This window comes from Polypterus senegalus, chromosome 11, assembly GCF_016835505.1.
Source record: "Polypterus senegalus isolate Bchr_013 chromosome 11, ASM1683550v1, whole genome shotgun sequence".
NCBI lineage: Eukaryota > Metazoa > Chordata > Cladistia > Polypteriformes > Polypteridae > Polypterus > Polypterus senegalus.
Window position 1 is genome coordinate 149,800,680 of NC_053164.1, and position 23,763 is coordinate 149,824,442.

The 23,763-nt window shown below is 38.2% G+C and overlaps 1 protein-coding gene across 2 annotated transcripts in view; it reads right to left on the minus strand.

The window, feature by feature from the left end:
* The window catches only part of reln (reelin), a 163,565-nt gene that overhangs the window by 44,855 nt on the left and 94,947 nt on the right, over positions 1–23,763 (minus strand). For both annotated transcript variants that reach the window (XM_039769861.1, XM_039769860.1), the window contains exons 31-43: positions 23,402–23,478; positions 20,736–20,894; positions 19,082–19,270; positions 17,824–18,097; positions 17,450–17,590; positions 15,003–15,180; positions 14,554–14,638; positions 9,729–9,911; positions 9,478–9,646; positions 9,262–9,364; positions 8,941–9,167; positions 7,987–8,210; positions 7,764–7,911 (exon numbers count right to left, since the gene is read on the minus strand). In XM_039769861.1, coding sequence (XP_039625795.1) covers positions 7,764–7,911; positions 7,987–8,210; positions 8,941–9,167; positions 9,262–9,364; positions 9,478–9,646; positions 9,729–9,911; positions 14,554–14,638; positions 15,003–15,180; positions 17,450–17,590; positions 17,824–18,097; positions 19,082–19,270; positions 20,736–20,894; positions 23,402–23,478 — 2,157 coding nt within the window. The remainder of the gene's footprint in view (positions 1–7,763; positions 7,912–7,986; positions 8,211–8,940; positions 9,168–9,261; positions 9,365–9,477; positions 9,647–9,728; positions 9,912–14,553; positions 14,639–15,002; positions 15,181–17,449; positions 17,591–17,823; positions 18,098–19,081; positions 19,271–20,735; positions 20,895–23,401; positions 23,479–23,763) is intronic.

The window sequence follows — 23,763 nt, forward strand, 5'->3', positions numbered from 1 at the left end:
TTCCATTCAGATTCACAATTGGTGATAATAATTGATAACAAATGATCTAATTTAATTAGCTGTTTTTTTTACTCTTCTCATTGCTCTGCATTCAGAAAAACACAACAGTAACATTTATAAGACATTTAGAAATATTTCTATTTTTTTCTAAAGCTATAAATGCTTGACTTTCTTTTATTGTTTTTCTATAATTTTCTCCTTTTCCTGTGAGTTTGCTCCCTTCATTTAACCCTAATAGTGACAATTAACAACAAGACACCCCAGAATGATGAAAGCAACAACAACTTCACAGTCAGACCCACTAATTAGTGAATAATCAATTATATAACCAGAACACTGGGAAAAGCAGAATGAAAATTAGGTTGAAAATACTGTTAACAACTTAAAAAAAACTACATATTCCCCATATAACTACAACTTCCCAATATAACTGCTTATTATATTTTAGCAGTAGAGTGTTGTACCGTGTTAGCCATAGATTGATACAGGAGAATGTAGGGTGAAATGACACCTTTTAGTTAGCCAATAAAAGGTGTCATTTCACCCTACTTTCTCCTATTATATTTTAATAAAAATCTACCAAACTTGGTTTGTAATTTCTAAATTGACTCTAAAACACAGAAACTGGGAAATAATGACTCACTTAATTAGGCTAAGAGTCCAATGAAAAACGGAAATTGGTTGGAACAAACCGCCACAGTGGGTCCCCAGGATCAGGTTTGTTAACCACTGCTCTAGAACATGATATTAGACTGGACACCTTCCCATTTATTTTAGTAGATCAGTTCAAATACCTAGGGGTAATCATCACAAGTAAATATAAAGATATTTTTTCAACAAAATATTGCTGTCTGCATGGAAAAATTAAACAAGATGTTAACAGATGGTCTACCCTCCATCTCACATTAGCAAGAATAATCAATACTGTTAAGATGAACATCCTTCCCAAGCTTCAATTTTTGTTTCACAGCAACCCCATCGAGAAACAGTAGGGCAAGGAGACATGATCTTCACGTTAAGATCACGGAAGAAACTTAAAAGACCCACGAGACTAAAGAGAATGGCCATGGAGCATCTCGCGGGGACCTTAAACGTGAGACTTTGTGCCAAGAGATTGACCCAGGACCGTCTTGCGATGACGAAGAACATGAGATTCTTGCAAGACACGCCCTACTTACAACCAAATAAGAGCACAGACAGCAACACACTCAGTCGTGTTTTGGCTTTGAGCACACACAGATCCAGGGCTCTCAGAGCATATAAAGCATATAAGGACAATCAGTTATAGATGAAACGTCAACAACTAACCGAAGAAGAAAGCAATGTGGAGAAGAGAGACTCAAAATCGTTGGAGAGACAAAAAAGAAAAAGAATAATTTAGGTTTAAATTCAGAAAATAAGGAAAGTAATTATCAGCCCAGAACAAGTGAAATTAAAAAAAAAAGCACATCCAATCCGGACATTGGCGCTATACACATGCAGTGCAGGTTAGAGATTATGAAAGCAGTGGAAGTCAAAAGGCTAAAAAAAATGCTGGCGTGATACACATGTGGAGAAAGTTAAAGAATATGAAAGTAGGAAAATTAGAAAATATAAAAAAAAAGAAAGTAAAGATTGCAGTAGCGCAAACAAATGGAAATTATTACTCGAAAAAGGGAAAATAATCACCACGGACCAGGTGTCATTGAAACAAAAGCAGGATAAAGCGAGGTCAGAAATAAAAGACAGAGTAGAAAACAAAGTAAAACATCATAAAGAGGTTAAAAAAACAAGGGGCCAAACACATGCAGAGCAAGTTAAAGATAATGAAAACTGGAATTCAAAAGACTCAAAAAAAACGTAGGCGCGAAACACATGCAGAGCAAGATACAGAATATGAAAGCAGCAAAAAAACGACAGTGTCAAAACAAAGAAAATAAACATCGTATTTGTGCAAAGAAAGAGAAATTATTACTCGGAGAAATAACGAAAAGGCGAATAGAGATCGAATATATGGACACAGGTGATATGTCAGAAGTATGTAAATATTGTAAGGCTTTGAAGTTTAAGAAAGAGAATTTCAAAAACGGAGTTTACCTCACATGCATTTATTGGTTACTTTGCAAAAAAATTATTAACTGCTGATGATGTAGATTACAGTATTTTGCCTGTGCTGAAATTCCAAACAGAGAAACCTATCCTGAATTATGGTACAAAGTCATTAAACACATGCCGCACTAACCTCATTAAAAAGATTCAGCACATTGGAACTTGAAAGATTCCAAAAATTGTTTTTACAGAAGTTCTGAAATAAAAGTGAAACTAATGAAATAGCAACAAGTCAAAGAAAAAAAATCTTAAAAGTGTGTATCCGGAAAAACAAAAATGGGTGTTGGTTAGCAAAGTGAGGAGGAGGCAAAGCCCCCTAGTATACATTAAAAAAAATCATTAACAAATTAGATTTAATTATAGCCTTATTTACTTGGAATTTGAAACATCCACACATCCAAAGGGTGACTTTACAATGACCTAAAGCTAAAGGGGGCATGGCTCTACTTTCAGCTTTATTATTGGGCAGCAAATAAATAAGCTATAAAGACCTCCAGTCTCATGTATAATGCCTTGTGTAGAATTCACACTAAAACACGGCAACATGGGCAGAACTAGAAATGTGCATACACATAAAAAAAATCAGATGCATAAAACTGTGTGTAAGCAAAGTTCTACACACTTTCCCTTTGTAAATCCCCATCAATGTGAATTTTAAGACACATGCACAATCCAACAGCCATACCCTGACTCCTTCCAGAATTTTGCCTATTCGAGTATGCAAATCAATATAAATAGCCCCTTCCATTCCGTGTTTTGTTAAAAGACCACGGCCAAGACACATGAAAAAACAAAGAATTTCAGCAAAAGAGAAATGAAGGTCCTGTGCCGTAGGGTGGAGGCAAAGAAAAACATACTATTTGGTGACTTAAGCAGTGATATAAGCAACAAAAGGAAACAGATGGAGTGGAACAGCATGGTGGAGGCACTCAACAGTTCAAGTTCAGAAAGTCCCACAGTCCTCAAAATAAAGAACCAGATATCAAAGTCGACATTAATAGGTGAGTTGTAGCCCTCAGTGTCAACACTACTGGAGAAGGTGGCTGAATTCCGGGGCTCACACCATTTGAGCCCAATTATTGGTGAGATACTCCTATATGTCGTCACAACATTAATGAGACACATTTTTGCATCACAGATAATTTTAACATTGATAGAGTGGAAATGCTTTCTATTTACATAAACAAATCCATTCTCTAAATGCACCTTTATAGCAATGTGCGTACAGTCAATCGCTCAGATTACATTTGGAAAACAGAATGTTGCTGCAATTTGTACTTTGATGTCTGCCCATTCAACCGCAGTGTAAAGAAATCTCATATATCTGGATGACAAGCAGATACAGGTAATACCATCCCATACAGCTAGCATGGTGTGACTCAGTGATGACAGAGAAAAACCTGATTTGTCAGCTAGTTCACGTTGAAAAGCACCTATGGCTAAAAACTCGAGGGTGGACAGAGCTTGCAAAGGAACAGGTAGAGCACAACTCCCCAAAGTCTGCCTTTATAAAGCTGGCTCCAGTTCAGCACACATGGGACAAGAAATCAGCATGATCTCTGAATACATATTCTCATTTAATTCTTACATTTGCAATGCCTTCCAGTGATACTAAAGCAGCCACAGTAGTTGGAATAGTTTGGCTATTGTGTGCACCATTATATTGTTACAGATTACAATTAAGAGTTTGAAACTTATAAACGACATGCAATTAATTTCAGTGTATTTAATAAAGCCTGTGTCATGGATGTGAATATAAAGAAGAAAAGGAAACCACACAGAAAGAGTAGCACTGCTTTGATGTTGGGTGCTGCCCGTTTATAAAATTGAGCAAAAACGTGTGTGCGCAAGGTCTGAGGTTGCCATGAAAATGTGCGTGGCACTGCAGCAAGTTTAGTTTGTATACATCTCAACGTAAGCATGGAAACATATCTAAGCAACATTTCTATGCATACAAACCCATTTATACACGAGGCCCCTTGACTTTAACACAAATTGATTAACATAAACAAGCCTGGTCTACGATATAAATAAAATCTTGCTGTACTTCTTTATATGCCCTACTTTTGCCCCAATAATACAAATTATCTTCAATATATTGTTAATCCAATTGTCCAACAATCACTTAGAATATGAAACCAATGCAGGAAGCACATTAAGACAGAGAAGCTTTTACCTGTTGTATCTCTACAATGTAATCAACTTTTTCTACCCTCTCAAACCTTCACAGTATTTAATGTCTGAAAAATGTACACGATTACAACACTTAGAGATTTGTATATAGATAATGTATTTGCAGCTTATGAACAATTATGCTTCAAATTAAACTTCCCATCGACACAATATTTTCACTACTTTCAAATCAGAAACTTCACTGGAATGTCAAAATGAAAACAGCAAGAGCAGAATAATGATGAGAGTAATTTTGGGGTGTTGTGTACGATGAGTGAATAGAGTAGCGGTGGGGTAGGGGTACATATAGTGTCATGGAAGTGCTGTATAGTAAAAGCAGTTTCAGTGGCCATAGTGATGAAGTGTTCAGTGCTTCATCATGTATTCACCATTCTGGCATACATTGAATCAAAATCTGTAATATAGGTGTCAAGAAGATTTTCTATTACATTTAATGTATTTCAGTGACAAAGAATTCCCCCTTATAACACTACTTTAAAGTGGTTGTGTAATCTATTGTAATGTGAATGTCATGTTTGTTGGACCATTGAGAACTGTAATGGACCATTGAGAACTGTAAGAACAGCAGAAAATATGAAAAGGGTGCAACAGGTAATATAACAGAGGCCTTGGCATTCAGCATGATGTTAGTCAGTAGCACTAAATATTTTAAGCTGGAATGTTAACCATATTTTTTATCAAGACTTATCACCCTTATAAAATACAAATAGCAGATAATATTTTAAGAAATAATTTAGCTACACAACTCAACATTTGCACTTAGTTTACTAAATTGCTAAATAAAAACCAGGATACGCTGGACAATTTTCAAGCCTTTAAGAAAAATGCACTGATAATGGTTAAGCTTATTTGGAAAAGATTTAAAAAATAATGTTATTTAACACAAGATTGACAAACTGCACCAATTTAATTGCTACTTGTCTATGTATGCCTAACACCTTTCTTAGGTCCTAGTATTGTACCATTTTTTTTTTATTTGGACCCTCAGAATAAAACTTTTAAAAAACCCTGCTCTATGATTATTAGAATTAATGAAATATGACTGTTCAATAATTACATTGCCTTTTTCTGCTGTTGTTATGGTTAACCAGATGTTATAGTGTTTATAATTGTATGTTTATAGTGTTTATAATATAGTGTTTATAGTTGTGTGTATATCTTCTGATCCAACTAGCATCTTGCTCTCTGAATACATTTGATTCTGTCTGACCATCCATTCACTTGTCCTTAGCTCCAATAAGCTGATTTTCTGCCCCATAGGCAGATTAAATGTTTTGCCTGGGGAAGCATGGAGGAGTTTAGGAGAGATGGCCATGGAACTTTTAAGCAGATTCTTTAATGCAATCTTAGAAAGTGAGAGGATGCCTGAGAAGTGGAGAAGAAGTATACTGGCACAGATGTTTAAGAATAAAGGGGATGTGCAGAGCTGTAGTAACTACAGAGGAAAAAAACTGATGAACCACAGCATGAAATTATGGGAAAAAGTAGTGGAAGCTAGGTGATGATTAGCAAGCAGCAATATGGTTTCAGCACCACAAATGTGATGTTTGCTCTGACAGTGTTGATGGAGAAGTACAGAGAAGGTCAGAAAGAGTTGCACTGCATCTCTGTGGACCTGGAGAAAGCATATGACAGGGTGCCTAGAGAGGAGTTGTGTTATTATATGAAGAAGTCAGGAGAGGCAGAGAAGTATGTAAGAGTTGTACAGGATATGTTTGAGGAAAATGTGATGGTGGTGAGGTCTGCTGCAGGAGTGACGAATGCATTCAAGGTGGAGGCTAGATTACATCAGGGATTGTCTCTGAGCTCTTTCTTATTTTCAATCGTGATGGGTAGGTTGAGAGACAAGATTAGACAGGAGTCCCTGTGGACTATGATGTTTGCTGATGGATTGTGATCTGTAGTGAGAGTAGGGAGCAGGTTGAGGAGACTCCATCTCTCCAGGAATATGATCTAGAGATGAGAGGAATGAATACATGTGTGTAAATGAAAGGAAGGTCAGAGGAGTGGTGAGGATGCAGGGAGTAGAGTTAACGAAGGTGGATGAGTTTAAATACAGTACAGGCCAAAAGTTTGGACACACCTCCTCATTCAATGTGTTTTCTTTATTTTCATGACCATTTACATTGGTAGATTCTCACTGAAGGCATCAAAACTATGAATGAACACATGTGGAGTTATGTACTTAACAAAAAATGGTGAAATAACTGAAAACATGTTTTATATTCTAGTTTCTTCAAAATAGCCACCCTTTGCTCTGATTACTGCTTTGCACACTCTTGGCATTCTCTCGATGAGCTTCAACAGGTAGTCATCTGAAATGTTTTTCACTTTACAGGTGTGCCTTATCAGGGTTATTTAGTGGAATTTCTTGCTTTATCAATGGGGTTGGGACCAGCAGTCGTGTTGTGCAGAAGTAAGGTTAGTTGGACGATCATTTATTTTTCAACAGGACAATGACCCCAAACACACCTCCAGGCTGTGTAAGGGCTATTTGACCAAGAAGAAAAGTGATGGAGTGCTGTAAATGGTCATGAAAATAAAGAAAACACATCGAATGAGGAAGTGTGTCCAAACTTTTGGCCTGTACTGTACCTGGGATCAACAGTACAGAGTAACGGGGATTGTCGAGAAGAGGTGAAGAAGATAGTGCAGGTAGGGTGGGTGGAGAAGAGTGTCAGGAGTGATTTGTGACAGATGGGTATCAGCAAGAGTGAAAGTGAAGGTCTACAGGATGATAAGTGAGGCCAGCTGTGTTATATGGGTTGGAGACGGTGGCACTGAGCCAAAAACTGGAAACAGTGCTGGAGGTGGCAGAGTTAAAGACGTTAAGATTTACACTGGGTGTGACAAGGAAGGACAGGAATAGAAATGAGTACATTAGAGGGTCAGCTCAGGATGGACAGTTTTGAGACAAAGTCAGAGAGGCGAGATTGCATTGGTTTGGATTTGTGCAGAGGAGAAATGAGGAAAAGAGGAAGGCCTACGATGAGGTTTATGGATGTGGTGAGAGAAGACATGCAGGTGGTGGGTGTAACAGAGCAAGATGCAGAGGACAGGAGGATATGGAAAAAGATGATCCACTGTGGCAAAACCTAATGTGAGCAGACGAAAGAAGAAGAGACAAATTACCTGTTTAATTTTCCTGACATTTAATTATTTTTCCAGCTGCCCTAGTAAATACTTGCTGCTCATTATAATAGTTTTTTACCTGTTCAATTGATCAGGAGCCTTAATCAGAATTAAGAGTTGTGCTACTCTGATTATCTATCTAGCTTACCTGAAGTCTAGTTTTCTAGATCTTCTGAAATCAAAACCACTTTCAGGGAAAACTGCACTTTTCTTTGATCAGATTGACAAAATGAACTGCAATAATGGATTTTTACCCTTCCTTCACGAGATGTTTTGTTATTTACATTTTTCATCCCCAACTGGGCTCCTGAAGCCATATTTTATACACAGATTTATTTGGGGGTGCTTACCTTGCATTTGAGAGGTCCAGATCCATTGTGACCAACATACGAAGGCCCTCTTCACTAAAGAAAAGGTTGTTTCCACTGGGAAGGACTCCACACTTCCGAGACGGTTTTCCTCCAGTCACCAGAAGAAAGCGTTCCTTGTCCAGTGAACCTGGAAGACAGCAGCCCAAGCTGTGATCATGGTCTATTAGATTTTCACTAAGGCGCCTCTTTCACCAGAGCTTACCTTCAAAGTCTTCCTTAAGAAAATCAGGATTGCTAGAGCTGCTGATCTTACAACTAGGTCCAGAGAAGCCTTTGTCACACTTGCAATGAGTACCATTAATGCACAAGCCATGACCAGTGCACATGTCTTCACACTGTGGACCAATGTACACATTGTCCAAAGCCCATGTCATGGGTGACATGCCAGCATTGAAGAATCCTTGGTACCAACGGAATCTTACTGATCTAAAACACATAGTAACAATTGTGTGGGAATTAGTACTTTAGCCACTTTGTTTGAATGCTCATTCTGAGGTTTAATCAGGCCTTTTGTGTACCTCTGTGTGCATATTTGAATTTACACAGAGAGAGATAAAATGACTTTACTAAGATTCTTGAGCATATTTCTGGAACACAAAGATTAAAGTAATTTTCCAGCATAAATTCAACTCTGCACAATGACAATCAAATTACCCTGTAATGGAAGCACTACATACTGTAAACAAGTGACTCTGAGCTCCATCACACTTTAAAAAATAATTTAGTTTTACTGGAAGCATTAGATACAAATAATACTTGGTAACTTCAGAATTTGTCTGGTCTTAGTTGAAAACATAGAGTGGGGTATGCCTCAGCATTTTAGAGATTACAATGACTTCAAAAAGAGATTTGGATCAAATATGTCCTTCCATATTTTAAATTTTTCGTTTAATGTTTTCAAACCATCTCTAGTTAATCCAGCACCTTTCTTATTAACCATCATACTCAAGTTTCTAATGCAGTAACTCAGTTTGTGTCCATGTCACTGTGTCTCTTAATGTGCACACATCCTGTTGAGGCCAGAAGTCCCAATACTGGATTGAAGCACTGAAAGACACCTACTAGCACAATATATAAACTTTAATAATACTTGGTTCCCCATATAGCCAGCTTTAGGACACCCAAACCCAAACACCTCTGAAGGAAGGACTCTTACCCACAGAGATGGAGCTTGCCCACATGAATAATTTCACGTCTCCAGCCCTGTGTGGTGCCAGGGTAGTAGATGCTGGCAGGATGGTGCTCTGTGGAGCAAAGAGAATTCAAGTGGCTACTGCTATGGCAAAGAGGCACCAAAATATGCCACGTGGCACCAAAGTCCCGAGAAAACTCCAGACGCACAGGTTCAGTTGCTGAGCTATCAGAAGTGCAGCCCACATTGATCTGAAGAGTAATAAATCAATTTGAGAGATTAATTTATTCACCACAGGCCTGGGGATGGTTTTAATTGGGCATAAAATGGGAGTTCAAGCCCTACCTCAAACTGGATGATTGTGCTGTCAGTGACATCTAGATCTCGTGTTGTAATTGAGTGCTCCCCAAGCTCACTGGACACAAATACCATGGCTGTGTTGTCCTCCCTAAAACATAGAAGGACAATATCAAAATAGCTGGCTGATCCTATAATGATGGGCCAAAGCCACTAATGTCAGTTGGTTACAAGCAAAACTTCCTTCCACTGTCGAGTACTCACTGCATCCCCTTCAGGTAAGGACAATATAGGCCAATGCTGCCCCCAGGATGGAACAGCCAGTTTTCTTCTCGGGGCTCTGTCTCAAAGCTGTCTGTCAAAATCTCAGAGTTGCGGGCACTGTTGCCATCAATGATGATGTCATCTATCACCCAGACTTCCTCCTTTTTACCTGTAGGACGAAGTATCAAATGAAGATGCTTTCAGTGGTCAAAGTTAAGAAGCTAAACAACGAGAAGCACTTGGTTACACACCTGTGTTGTGAGGCTGCCAAAAGCGAAATCTGGTAGCATTAGTCTGTGCTGCTGCAGGCAAGGGAACATGCAGGAAAAGCCCTTCTGTGGCCTGTGGGAAGTACAACTCATCAAGCAGCTGCCAGGCGATTCCCCCATTCACTGAGAACTGCAGCAGGACAGAGCTTGACCGATCTGGAATCCCTGGCATCAGACACATAGGACAATAGACAATATCAAATCTGTTTCATGATACTAAGATATCAAATGCCAAGGAGTTTTGAAGTGATGACATCAAAAAATCACTGTATAAATTTTCTTGTGCATGAGACAAATAACACATTAGCAGAATTCTCATTATTAGGAGAAAGTCCTCCTCATCATTACAGTGTTTTTATTATCAGAGGCGAAGACAATTTCTTGTGCAATATGAAAGTGAAGGATAACTCAATCATTTTCAGAATCAAGACAGAAATGTAAGTACTGTTAGAGATGTAAGATACAAAGACCTATGCAGTACCCTTGAAATACAGGTTTTGCATCTAACCAGCAAAATCACAGTGGTGTTTTAAGAACAAGATAAACTTTGCTACTCCTGTATGAAAAATTCAGTTGATTATGTTCAGTACAGCTTGAATAAAATAAAGAAAAAATAAAGAGTAAAAATATCCAAATAAGTAAAAGAAAAACTCTTCTGTGCAATTTGCACAGGATCTGTCAATTATATTACCTATCAGACAAGTACAACAATATATTCTGCAGAAGATGAGCACGAATTTCAAAGATTTGATAAATGCTTTTGTGACGATGTGGGTTAGACTCCATACTCCCATCACTGTTCGGGAGCCCTTGAAGCCAACACCGTCGATAATGTCACTGAGTGACAGTGGAGGCAACAACATAGCAAGGGGATGGTATAAAAAGGTGCATAGTGCTTTTATTTAAAAGGCAATCAAAAACAGTGTTTAAATAAAGTACAGTGCTTCAAAACTCTTCATTAAATAAATAATCCATTAAAACACGTGGAGGTTAAAAAACAATAGAAAAAGCAATCCTTTAAAACCAGAGGTTAAAACGTTCAAGCAGGAAGCAGTCTTTAAAAACAACAACAAGCCCAGTGCTCTTCTATGCTGGCGTCTCACTTGCTTCTCCCATACGGGCCCATGCAACAGGCGAGACGCTCCCTGCAGCTGCCCTCTTCAACTCACACACGAGACTGGAGACCTCTCGATCCCTGGCTTCGGTCTGGCACTCATCCCAGCCTCGAGACTTGGTTCCCACAATGGCCAGGTCGCTCACGTTGGGGACTCCGCCACCAAGCCTCCTGACTCCCACTGCCTTTCCGGTCTTCTGCAGCCAGTCGCCTTTCCCTGGTCACTCCTGCTACCTGTCCACTCAGCGGGAGCAACATCAACTACAACCCCTGGGCGTAGGCCTAACACCCAGGCACTCACAGCTGCCCACGAGCACTCGTTCGCTCTCTCACCACACACTCCATGTGTCTCTCTCGCACCGACCTGCTTCCTTTCTCGCTCCCTGTAACCGTCATCCTTTTTGTTTTTCATCCATCTCTCCCAACCGACTCGCGCTTCTTTTAAACAGAGAGGGGCCATAGCAGCTGCAGCACATTAGCCACGGGAACAATCACGGATGTGGGCAGTTCCTCACCTGTGCACTCAGTGAGAAACGCCCACACCGCAGATCTCTCCGTGACTTACTATGGCCACCACGCCCCCTCACTAAGCCACCACGAATGCGGTGATTATTTATTTAAAAAGAAACGGCCTTTGCTCAGCGAGCTGTGGACCCATAACACCACAGCTTTTAAAGAAAAGATGTACATATTTTTCCATATCCTTACAGCCATTTTGTATTGTCAAGGTCTGCCAGGCCCAGATCTGCCCACCTCTTGTTTTTTACCCAATTTCATTGTTTTGGACAGCTTTTTTTGAGCTGAGCCTTATCACTTAGTGGGAGTCATTCACCCATCACAATACCTAGTGGGTCTTGGCATCTCTGTTTTTCATGAGATTAATTTAGAATGATTTTGGACATCTCCACGCTGTTCTCAGAAAGGGGAATATTGTTGACCTCAATAGAGTATATTGTTGAGCAGTAGCAACAGCACTTTGAGGAACTTGTAAATCTGATGCATATGCTATCCTCAGATGTGGCAGTACTAGAAACATTTAAAAAAAAGGAAACAATAAGTTGTGATCCAATTATTTAGGGACCACAGTCTACATCTTTCCTGGAAAATCCTATGTTGAGCCCAGGCAGAGATGAAGAATCTCAGATCTGCTAGGAACAATATGAATTCCATCCTTGCAAAAATACAGCGAACCAATTCTTTGTCTTTGAACTAATACAGTATTTGGAAAGATCACTGGATTCTGATAATTCTGGTTACTCTATATGTGCTTTCTGGACTTGGTAAAACCTTATGCCAATGTACTAGTGGCATCATGTGGAAGAGTACACCAGCCACTGCCGGTCCCCACATTTTGCAAAGCAACCGTAGTTTTAGTGAGAATTGTTTTTGCACATTTGGCAAGAAGTCAAGTCTGTTCTAGATTATGTAGGTGTTTGTGTGATGGGGATGTGTTAACAAAGGACATTGATAACATGTCAACCTCATAAAAAATGCTACATTTTTAAAATTATAGTTATTAAAAACAAAACAGATGCCTGTACCTATGCATTTTCCAGTGCACAATAATTCAATAACTGATTTGACTCTGCATATAGTATTGAGATGGTTTGACTTGGCCAAAATAAATGAATGCTTGCAAAGTTTGCACACTCCCACATCTACAGCACAAGTCAGTCCCATGTGTTTAAAAGGCACTCAAGGACTGAAACATATCGGGTCACTTGAAAAGAGACTTCAGTGTTAAACAGCAAGTTGAATGTAGTTGAATGTATTATTGTTAAAAACGGGATAATAAAAACAGCTGGAACATTACTAACTCTTTGCTGCACCCTTTAAATATCGTAGTCCATTTTGCACAGTGCAATACATGACCCAGTGTGCTAGGTTTGACAGTGGATTTGACCATGATATTCAAGTTTGGCTGGGCAGAAATTGTGTAATTTTAATAAGGAATTGTCTCTTGTCAGAAAACACTGGCAAAGTGGCCCAATGCCATTTAACTCGTTAGAGTACATGTTAAACACCACAGTCCATTGACATAGATAAGCTACTGTGCCAGGTTTACCATAGAATTAAATTTGTGTTACCCACACTGGAGCTGGCAAAGTTCACAAGCAATCAAAATGTGGACTGTAACTTGTGCAAATAAGAAGCTAGCTATGAGCTAGTAAGTGGCTGCGAGTAGTTAGCTAACTAATTTAATTACCTTTCATTACATAGTAGTGCAGTGGTTAGTGCTGCTACTTTGCAGATCCAACAACCTGGGTTTGAATTTATACATTACTTTTACAAACTTGTCAGCATCCATCTCTGTATACTGTGACTGTGTATGCAACATTTACCAATATGTCCTGTTTACAGAAAACAATCTATAGTCACACACAAATGACAATGCTAAAAACTAAGATATAAAGTATTTAAAGTGTATTTTTGCTAAGAGATGCCAGAGAGACAAAGAGTACATCATAATAAATTAGCATTGCCATTATTGAGTTGACCAGTCTCTCTGTATTTCCCATACATTTGTGTTAAATTTAAGTATCCTGACTTAATTTTTGTACCCTATTTAAGATTACCAGTTTCTAACTGCAGTGCATTATGCAGATGTTACACTGCACAAACTTTGAATTTGATGTATGGTATGGGAGAGCAGTAGATGAAACGCAACAAGGTGTGCTTTAATACTGGAAAAATAGCATGGAATTCAAAAATATGAAAAAAGATTTAATTACATGCATCATTCGTTATAATTTTTTCACTCACAATTTGAGGTGGGAGGGGAAGTCCTGCATGGCTCTCACTTTTGGTGCAAGCATAATGTCATATTGTAATTAAGGCATCCTAAGGCGAGTTTAGAGTGGCTCAGAAAGGCTTGCTTGATCTTGATTTTCAGTAAGAGTAAGGGCAAGGCCAGTGAATGTTTCATATTTCTATCAAACTTCACAAAGTAGTATTTTCTCATTTTGAAATTAACAGTGTGAAGACATTGATTATTATGAAATAGTTTATTAAAGTGCTGGGCCTCATGGAGACAAAGTCTATCCTGGTTTAAATGATCCACTCACAAAGGGTCAAACCATTGCAAAAAATAATCATGGACATGTGGATAATTTGTATACTCCACAAAAAAACTGCTCAGACTAGGACTGCAACCTTCAGTTCTGTAGCTGTGAGGCTCCAAAGGAAGCTTGGTTTAAGAAGAAAACAGAATTAAAAAATAACTGATTGATTGTTGGTGCCCGAGGTGTTAATGCAGGTGTAGCTGCTTTATCAAAACTTGAAATTCAGAGCTCTTTGTGCTAACATTCACCAAGATTGTTAATGCTGATCTTCGAACTTTCCACATTTTTATGTTGGAAGGATGGTGGATATTCATTTTTACTTCCTAATTTAAAAGGAATTTTCAATTAAATGGTGAATGTTATAAGTAAAAACTATTTCAATTAAGCTGTAGGATATACATTTGATACATATGTCTAGCATACAGTATGCTTGTGAACTTTTGTATAAACAAAATGTGGCAGCAGAGCTATACTTAACACCACACACATCTATCTTTGGATTTCACAAATGATTAGTAACCCAACCAAACATTATTTAGTTAAGATACAAGAATATGTTCTAATGCAAATATTCCTCTTAGCATTTCTTGAAAGAAAATATGTAGAATAAAAGATTGACTCACTCACTCACCTTTAGTGATGAATTTGAAGGAAAACTGCATGTACAAGGTATTTGTGCAGTCTAAGTCACGGGAAACCAGCATCCGCAGGCCCTCCTGGGAAGTAATATGAGACAATTGGGAAATAACTATAGAGTAAGTAATTGATCAGAGTGTTTAGCTAGGCAGGGAGCAATAGAACATTTCTTCAAAATGTGCAGATGTTTCTTCTTATTGAACAAAGAGTAGAGGCTAATGTTTAGATGTATTAAAGAGAGACAATACTGGATTAAAGGCAGAAACACATAAATAACCAAAGGGCAGAAGGACTTAGTTGAGGAATGGATGGTCCTGTAAGAAGAAAATGAAGCAAAGGCATACAATTTTAAGTACAGTATTTAAGACAATTTGGAAGCAGAATGGTCCCAAATGAAAAGCAATGATGATATGCTCCAGTCTTTACACAGAGAGAGAAGCTAACCCCTTTGAAAATGAGTGCCATTCCTGATTTCAGAGGCTCCCCATTTAGAGTTCCTCTCTCCGCACCATACACTTCAGGCCATAAGTTTGAGTGCAGATTCCCATCAAAATCATCTTTCAGAATGGAAGGCAGTGGGGTTAGAGGGACACAGTAGGGTCCTCCAAATCCACGATCACATCTGCAAGTTGGGGAAAATAAGACAAACTATGAGAGATACAAGTATACATCCAGTATTTCTATTTCTCTGCATTATAAATTAAGATGCTTATAGTTGTAGATTTAAACAAAGTAGTGTAGTACATGGCCTTGGAAATTTTGTTGGATTATCTGAATTTACTTCAAACTTTAAATGTGCTAAATACTAAAGAGGGAACTCCCTCATTCCTTTTAAATAATCTTTATGAGAAATCAGTACTGGGACCAATTTCTTTTTCTATATTACAATAAGGAGATAAAATAATTTAATACTAACTTTCATTCAATTACTGATAACACTTAGCTGTATTTACCCATACAATCAAAATATATAATTTACACAAAAACCACAAAATCCTTAAGTGAAAGGCAATTTTGCATATAGTTAGGTGGCCCTGATGGATTTCAGTTTAAAAGGCTTAAACTTTAGTTTGATCATACTCAAAATCTGTAAAACCTACTTTCTCTAGCTTAGAAAACTTGCAGAGAACATTGACTACAGTATTGCTTTCAGGCTTTCAAGTAAGGCTGTTAAATCCATTCTGTGCCCTTAATTCATGACACAGTTGCAAGGATCATAGCTAGAGCTAAGAACTATGACCCTTGAATTCAGTTTCTTTAATTGCTTCACAGACTTTCAGCTAAATATGAAGTTGAATTTAGAATCTTCCTTTTGACATGTTAATTTATTAATGGGTTAGACCCTCCCCCCTTCCCCGATCTTATTAATTTCTATAGCTGCAAAATGAAAAATAAAATCCCAAGATGAAGCCCTGCTTAAAATTACAAGTCCTTCTAACTTTTCAGTGATCTACATATGTATATTAAAGAGGTACTATCAAACTTGGCATTAAAATCTAAGGCTGACAACTCATTATTTTTGAAAGCATACTTAGTTAGAGCCATTGCAGAGACTACTGCTTTTTAATAACTTTAGCAATTACTTTGGCTTCTATGTTTCCTGTGGTGACATTTTCCAACACTGTCAGATTTTCATGTTATTCTTCATGATACTGGAATTGGAAATTAGAGTGACTTTGTCATTGATGTTGTGCTGCAAAGGAATTGCCATTATTTGGCTCTGTCATGGTGCATTACTGAGTGTCTGCACTGGGCCTGGCAAGGCAATTGACTTAATGTAGTTGTACAGTTGAAAACTTAACAGTATCAAAAATGCATTGTATATATTGTATGTACGAGTATATTCTTGTGTATATGCTGCATGGTGTTTTTGTGTTAAACATTATATTTGTGTTTTGTATGTCAATTGGTATTTTAAGTTAAGTATCTTCTTCATACACACAGTAATTAGTGCTGCTGCCTGACTGCTCCTGAGTCCTTAGTTTACCTCCACTTTAAGTCACTGTCTATGTGGAGTTTGTATGTTCTCTATGCATGTATGTTTTTTTGCTAGGTATTCCGTCTAAAGCGGCTTGGAGTGAGTGAGTATTGATGTATCATTCACACATTACATTGTGTTCTGTGATGAACTGCTGTTCAGTCTAGGGATAGATCATGTATTGTGCAAGATGCTACCAAACCTGGCTCTAGCTCTCTCAGGCCACGAATTTGTAAGTGGATTTAGATGGACATAATGCATCTGTAACAGCATAGACAATTTTGAACTTAAAAATAAAAATGTGCATTTAAAATTACATTTAATTGAAAGATAAATTGAAAACCACAGTAGACCTCATGAAGAACATGTCAGCAAATCTTAGGGTTGCTTTACAAATTCATATGTGAAGTAATAAAGCTATTAATACCAGCACCCCAAAATACTCATCTGTATTCATTATCCAGTGAAAGGTGTGATATTGCAGAGATCTTATTAAGATGCTGTTGGAAATGTCCTGTGCACATTATTTAAATGTTGTGTCTCTTACTCTACTGCATTCTCAACGCAGGCCTGCTTGTAAGACTTAATCAAGTTCATACTTCAAATTAAAAGATGCCCTTCTTCACTCTTGGTTTCCAAAATGTTTCTTCTCATATTAGTCTTAAAAGGAATATGCTGTGATTTATAACGCCCAAGATCATCTTTCTTCAAATTTCTTTTACCTTCCACTGTTCTCTATGTTTGGCATCAGGGTGTTCCCCAGCTTCCTATGTGTGTGGGTTCTCATAGTCTTTAATTGTTTTACACTCATGGGTTTTTAGACTGATACTTTATTGAAACCTTGTTTGCCAATTAAAGCATCCTTTGAAGCTGAATACTGCATATACCATTATACAGAGAGAACAATACTCACACACAACAGCCTGCATCGCAAATCCCATGGCCTGAGCACATCCAGGGGCAACCAGAAGTAAGAAGGACATTATCTAGTGCCCATGAATCTGTGCCTGATCCCATATTCATCTGTATCCAACGGAACCGTGTCCTAGGAGAACTGCAGAAGACCAAATAAACCAAAATGAAAGAAAGCATTTACAGATGGGTGCTTTCTGTTCAGGCACTGGCCAGGGCAAAAGATATCAAAGATGGAGATCAGCAAATGCGAAAGGATTTTAGGTGGCAATCAAAGGACTGATGAGCTTTGACAGAGTGAGACAAGAATGTGGGAATGTAAAGATAGGTTTGTCAAGCAAAAATACAGAAAGACATTCAGACATTGGGAATTACATCGTGACACTTGGTAGGAAAACAGTTACACGTCTCCAGTTCTGAAAGCGCTGGGAGGTATAGACAGAGCTCTCTGTGTAAGTGGCACAACCAATGGCTGGAGGCACACATTCAGGTGTAACTAGATGCCAGTCACGGCCTGTGCTGAGAGAGTACTGTAGCTGGATGCTGTGGTCATCAGTGAAAGGCTTGCTGCAGCCTGTGCTCATCTCAAACTGTAGGAAGGAGGAGCTGGTAATGTGGAAATCCCAGGTTTCTGCATAACGAGGTTTTCCTAGGAGTGAAGATGCAAACAGCCTAGGATTAGCAGAGCAGATTATTCTTAATAAAGCAGGGTTATTCTGTGGAGGTATGTCTACAAAGCTATTTATATCAGGGTAAACTCATACTAAATGTTCAAGCCCACTAGGGTCTCTGCACTAGGTTTAGTCCATTATGAGTACCAATGCACAATATAAAATATGTAAAGGACTGAATACATCCTGTGCAAATATGTTGGCCACAACATGCCCATTTTAAGTTATTATGTGAACTACAGTATTGGAATTACAACAAAGGAATTGTGAGAGCCCATGCACAACAAAGCTATTATACAGAATCAGTTTTATTCTGATAAAACATGCCCACTAGAGAACATAATTATTCCAAGTCACCATGGCAAGGAATGCATCTTTGCAAGAGCAGGTCCATCATAGAGTAAGGTATTGTAAATCCATTAGCATACTAATTGAAATAGGCCATACATAGCTGAGCTCTTACACATGACTAGGCCCATTGTGAAATATCATGTCCTTTAGCTCAAGTCTATTTTGTCCCACTGAAACATAACCTAGTCCATGCCAATCACAAATATTTAAATTCATCAGAGGAGTTTAATCCAAACAAACATACTTGTGGGTTAACATTAGACTAGAATTAGAAAACTAAACAATCTGCTCTTGACAGATAACAAGGATAAATCTAAAGATCTAATCTCATACTGTGCAACTGTAGCTGTAGCTATACAATAGTCAGGAATAAGCCATAGGATTTGGAGAATGAAGATACAAAAGGAGGTCCTTTGACTCAATGCCTCGATAACAAGCTGGCATGTTTGTTTGAATGTAAATGTTTTCAGTTTGTCCATGGGCAATTAATGAAATACCAGCTCCTTCACTCATTTAAAGGACATTTTAGTTCACAGTCAGTGTTATTATCATTAAACTTGCACTTCTTTACAAATGCCTTCAAACTACCTAGGGACCTTCAGATGACTTACCAATGTCCATATTGAACACTAAAGCTGTGTCCATGGATAGACAATCCACTTCCACCTGGCCACCCTGTATCCGATACCAGTTCACCTGCAAATCCATGGAGCCATCAAACTTATCTTGGAAAGCCATTCTACAACTGTCATTCATGCCAATCAAAACATCATCAAGAGCCCACTGAGCCGAGTGTTTCCCTAAAAAGAACAAGAAAGAGAGAAACTGAGTAAAAAAAGCTGATAGTGTAGAACAAATAAAGCGATAGACAGGACGAGTCAGAAGACAGAGAGTAAAAAATATTTCAAAGCAAGAAAGTGTGCTACATCAAGAAGCAAGAAAGCAAACTCTGGAAAGCACGGAGTGAAAGAAGAAATAGGAAAGTGAATGAAAGTTGAAAGAGCCTGAGAAAAAATTAATTAGAATAGAGAGAGTAAAAGAAATATTGCAGTGAAAAGTGAGTACATACAATTGAAAACAGAACTTGTCAAAAATCATACTATATCATTTTTATTTTGTAAATTACTGCCATACTTAATTATTTTGGATTAAATTATATATATATGAGAATATCAATTAATATGAAAACAATGCACGTATGACTGTTTTCTGAATAAAAATAAGTCAATTATACTAAAGTGTGAATCATTGCTAAAAACACATAATGAAATCAATCTGCTATCAAACATGCGGCATAATGAATGTCTTTTGGAGACAGATTTAAGTGAATACAGGACAGAATGGAGTGGGGTTGCACTATCTATAGTAACAATTTCCATTCCTGTTCCCAGATCAGAGAACTCCTGCTCAAAGTCCAATGATGTCACATCTACCCAGCTCTGGACCAACCGCTTCCTTCCTTTCTAGCTGGATTAAAAAGAGATTGACAACAGGAAGTCATCATCATTTGATAAACAGATGCAACTAGGAACACATCAGTGTTAATGCTGGTTTTGGAAGAGAACCCAATTATTTTGTGCATTACCTTGAATTCTAAATTCTGCATTATCTATTTTCCCTACATTAACTGGGGTTTCCACATTGGAACACCAACTCTTTAAATGCTCTTTTGAATTTAATTAATTGCACATTACCAAAGCTATTGTTTGGTGATGAAGTGTGGAGTTTTAACTAATTTGAAAAAAGCCAAATATTTCACATTGAATTTTTCTAAATCTGTCTATAGCCATAAAGTGAGTCAGTACAATGAGCAGTACCTCCAAAATTAAACTAGTGTACATTAACCAAACACCAAGAATTGCACTCAGATGCAGGAGCCCACGTTCAGAGTTCATACCAAGTCCTTTTATTATGAAGCCTTCTACAAAACACCCCAAAAATGAATTCCTTCAGTTTTATGAAACTCAGAACCAAATACAAATACTTATTTTAAAATGATCTCTATATTAAAAAACACATAAAATAAGGAAACCTTATAATTTGGACAGAAACTGTAAACTTTTTTGACAAGACAAAATTTCATTTCAGTGACTAAAGTCTTACTAAAAGTAAGGCAAGAAACTTGCCAGTTACTTTGAGCATGGTGAAAAAGAAAGATAGAAAAATCAGTCTTCAGATTCACCTTGAAATACCTACAGATGTGCAGTAAGTGTATATCCTAAGTCTTAAAATATTCACAAGAAATTTTAGGAATTAAGGGTTTACCATGAAGAGGTTGCCACCATCGGAAAACAGTACCAGGTGTCTTGGCCTCAGGAGGGAGCTCGATAGTAGCCACCTGTGGCTCAGGGAAAGAGGTGAAGTCTAGTTCTCGCAGCAGTTCCCATGTGATGCCATTGTTATCAGAAAACTGTACCACAATTCCTACAAGCAAAGGAACATGATCATATACTTGATGTCGAGTCCACCAATCATAATGTGAATTCCTAAAGACTTGAATACGGTTTAAACTGGTAATAAAAACATAATGGCCTTTCAAGGCAAATAATATTTCCTCACTCTTAAATTTATTATATCTAAAGAAAATTCACAACTCAAAATAAGAACTGAACACAATAGGCATTTTCTAAAATATGTGTGGTAGAAGCCAGTGTTAAAGGAAAGCATACCTACTCATTTTGGAAACTTGTCATCAAGCAACAAGTTATAAATCTGTACAAGCTTGCATATGTTCATAAGTCTTTATTATATCTCATTGGTTGCTGTTCTATACTGAGACCTTTAGAGTGTGGAAAATCTCAAAGCACTTTGTAAAGCTGTTAAAGTTCTCACAGGAGATAGAAGTTTCAAACTGGTTGTCCAATGGTCCCTCTGCCACTAGATGGCAGTATGACTGAAGAAAATTAGAGCTTGTTCTCAGCTATTGAAGTAGTCAACACTAGACCACAAGTTAAAAGTCTACAACTGTGCAAAGTATTCAATTGAACAGCACTTGTCTAAGTCTCTATTTCTTGTATAGTAGATCTAATAAAACATAGTGGGGAGTCTTACTGTATAGGAAACCAGAAGAAGAAAGAAGCATTTTAATGTATGTAGGAAATTTGGAATCTATATATACATATATATATATACATATATATAATCGACCAAGTCCTCTAACCCTCCTCCCGCGTCCTCCCTCGCTCTCAAGGCATGCGCACTACCTGCTCATGTGCCCGCCCCCAACACCTCACCAAACACATGTTTACACGCTGCATACAGTGATTCCCATCCGCGACAAACATACTTCTTCTTAGATGGTCCCACAGGAACAGGGAAAACCTTTGTCTGCAAAACCCTGATTCATATCATCAGAGCTAGGGGAGACATTCCTACAACCATAGCATCTACAGGAACAGCTGCAACTTTGTTACCGGGTGGACGTACTGCACATTCCGTTTTTAAAATACCGTTGAAGCTGACTCCTACTTCCGCATGCAACATCAAACCTACCTCGCCACACGTTCAACATCTTCTGCAATCCAAATTGATAATATGGGACAAGGTGCTAATGACACAGGCATACGCATTCCAGGCAGTTGACAGGTTATTCCGTGACCTCACGGGTGACACGCAGCCATTTGGAGGGAAAACAATACTATTGGGTGCAGATTTCCAACAAATAATCCCTGTCATTATGTGTGGCTCCTTAGCACTTACTGTCGCCAGTTGCATTAACAAGCAACCTTTATGGCATCACATGCATGTACTTACACTGACGACAAATATGAGAGCCCTTCCTCACGAACAACATTTCGTAAAATGGCTCCTTGATGCTGGAGACGGGAAAAACGGAACAGCTGTAACATTACCTTCACATTCTTTTCCTTTTAATTCTGATCCCGTTCAACAACTATATGGCGACATCGACTTCTCAACTGTCACTCCAGAACAACTCAGTATGCGAGCTATATTAAGCGTCACCAACGAAGACTCGCTACACCTTAATGAACAAGTACTGAAACTTATCCCTACCGATGAAGTAACTTTCACCAGCGTTGACTCCATTGTCACAGATGATCCCGTAGATCAACTGTCGTTCCCCAAAGAATTTCTTAAGTCTTACTCCCACTGGCATGCCTCTGCATAAACTCAAAATAAAAATTGGTTCAGTTGTCATGCTTCTCAGAACCTCATGCCAGCAAGAGGTCTCTGTAATGGCACTAGACTGACTGTTACCGGCATTCACCGAAATGTACTGGAGTGTAAAACTATCACAGCTTCTACATCACAAACTGTCCTTATTCCCCTGATTTCCCTGACCCCATCAGATTCAAATTTGCCTTTTACTTTTACATGCAATTTCCAGTTAGATTAGGCTTTGCAATGAAAATTAATAAGGCACAGGGCCAAACTTTCAAAAAGATATGCCTGTATCTGCCAAAACCAGTTTTCAGTCATGGACAGTTGTATGTTGCTTTCTCTAGAGTTCCATCTTTTCATTCACTCACAGTCGTATCCTCAAACCCACCCCATTTGGACAACTGTGTCTTTCAGGAAGTGTTCACCCATCAATGAATAATTATGCGGTGTATGCTACGCTGCGGGTCGGCTAGTACTAATGAATTTGAATTAAGTCATTATATACAGTTACGGTACATAACTTTTACACATCTAGCAGACACAGACATTTAGCTCGATAATGATGAACATTCAATTGTATTCACAAAACTAAATGTATACTATAATCTTAAGGGGTGAGTATTTTGGAGGAGAGATGTCTCATTCCAGGTACAAAATGCTAAAGAATTTGATGTTTGAGGTGGAGGGTGCCCTTTTAGAATCCTAATAAATGTTTTATTCCAAAGTGAAGAAAATGAGGATCTTGAAGGTCTCACTCTAGAAAATCCCATGGTTTCTTAAAGAAACCTAAATCTGAGTTAGGAAGTTACCTTCATTCCTGGTCCTTGGTTTGTTACAGGAAGACCCAAGATTCTTGCTTCCAATACGAATGTAGAACTGGATGAATCTGCAGAACATACACACACAGAACAGCAGCTCAAACTAACCATCATGTAGGAAATCCAGATAATTCTAATGAAACTTACCAAAAAGGGGATGGGGCTATCACTCTCCTTTCTGGTGTCACAAGAGGTTGTGAGAGAATGAGAATGACATATTAGGTACTGGTACCAGTAAAGATGTTGGTAATGTAAGATGGGATGAAATGGTGGAAGCAGTAGGGCTCCTGTCAGTGGGAACAGTATGAGATGCTGGTACCAATAAAGATCTGGTTTTGCTAATGAATAGGATG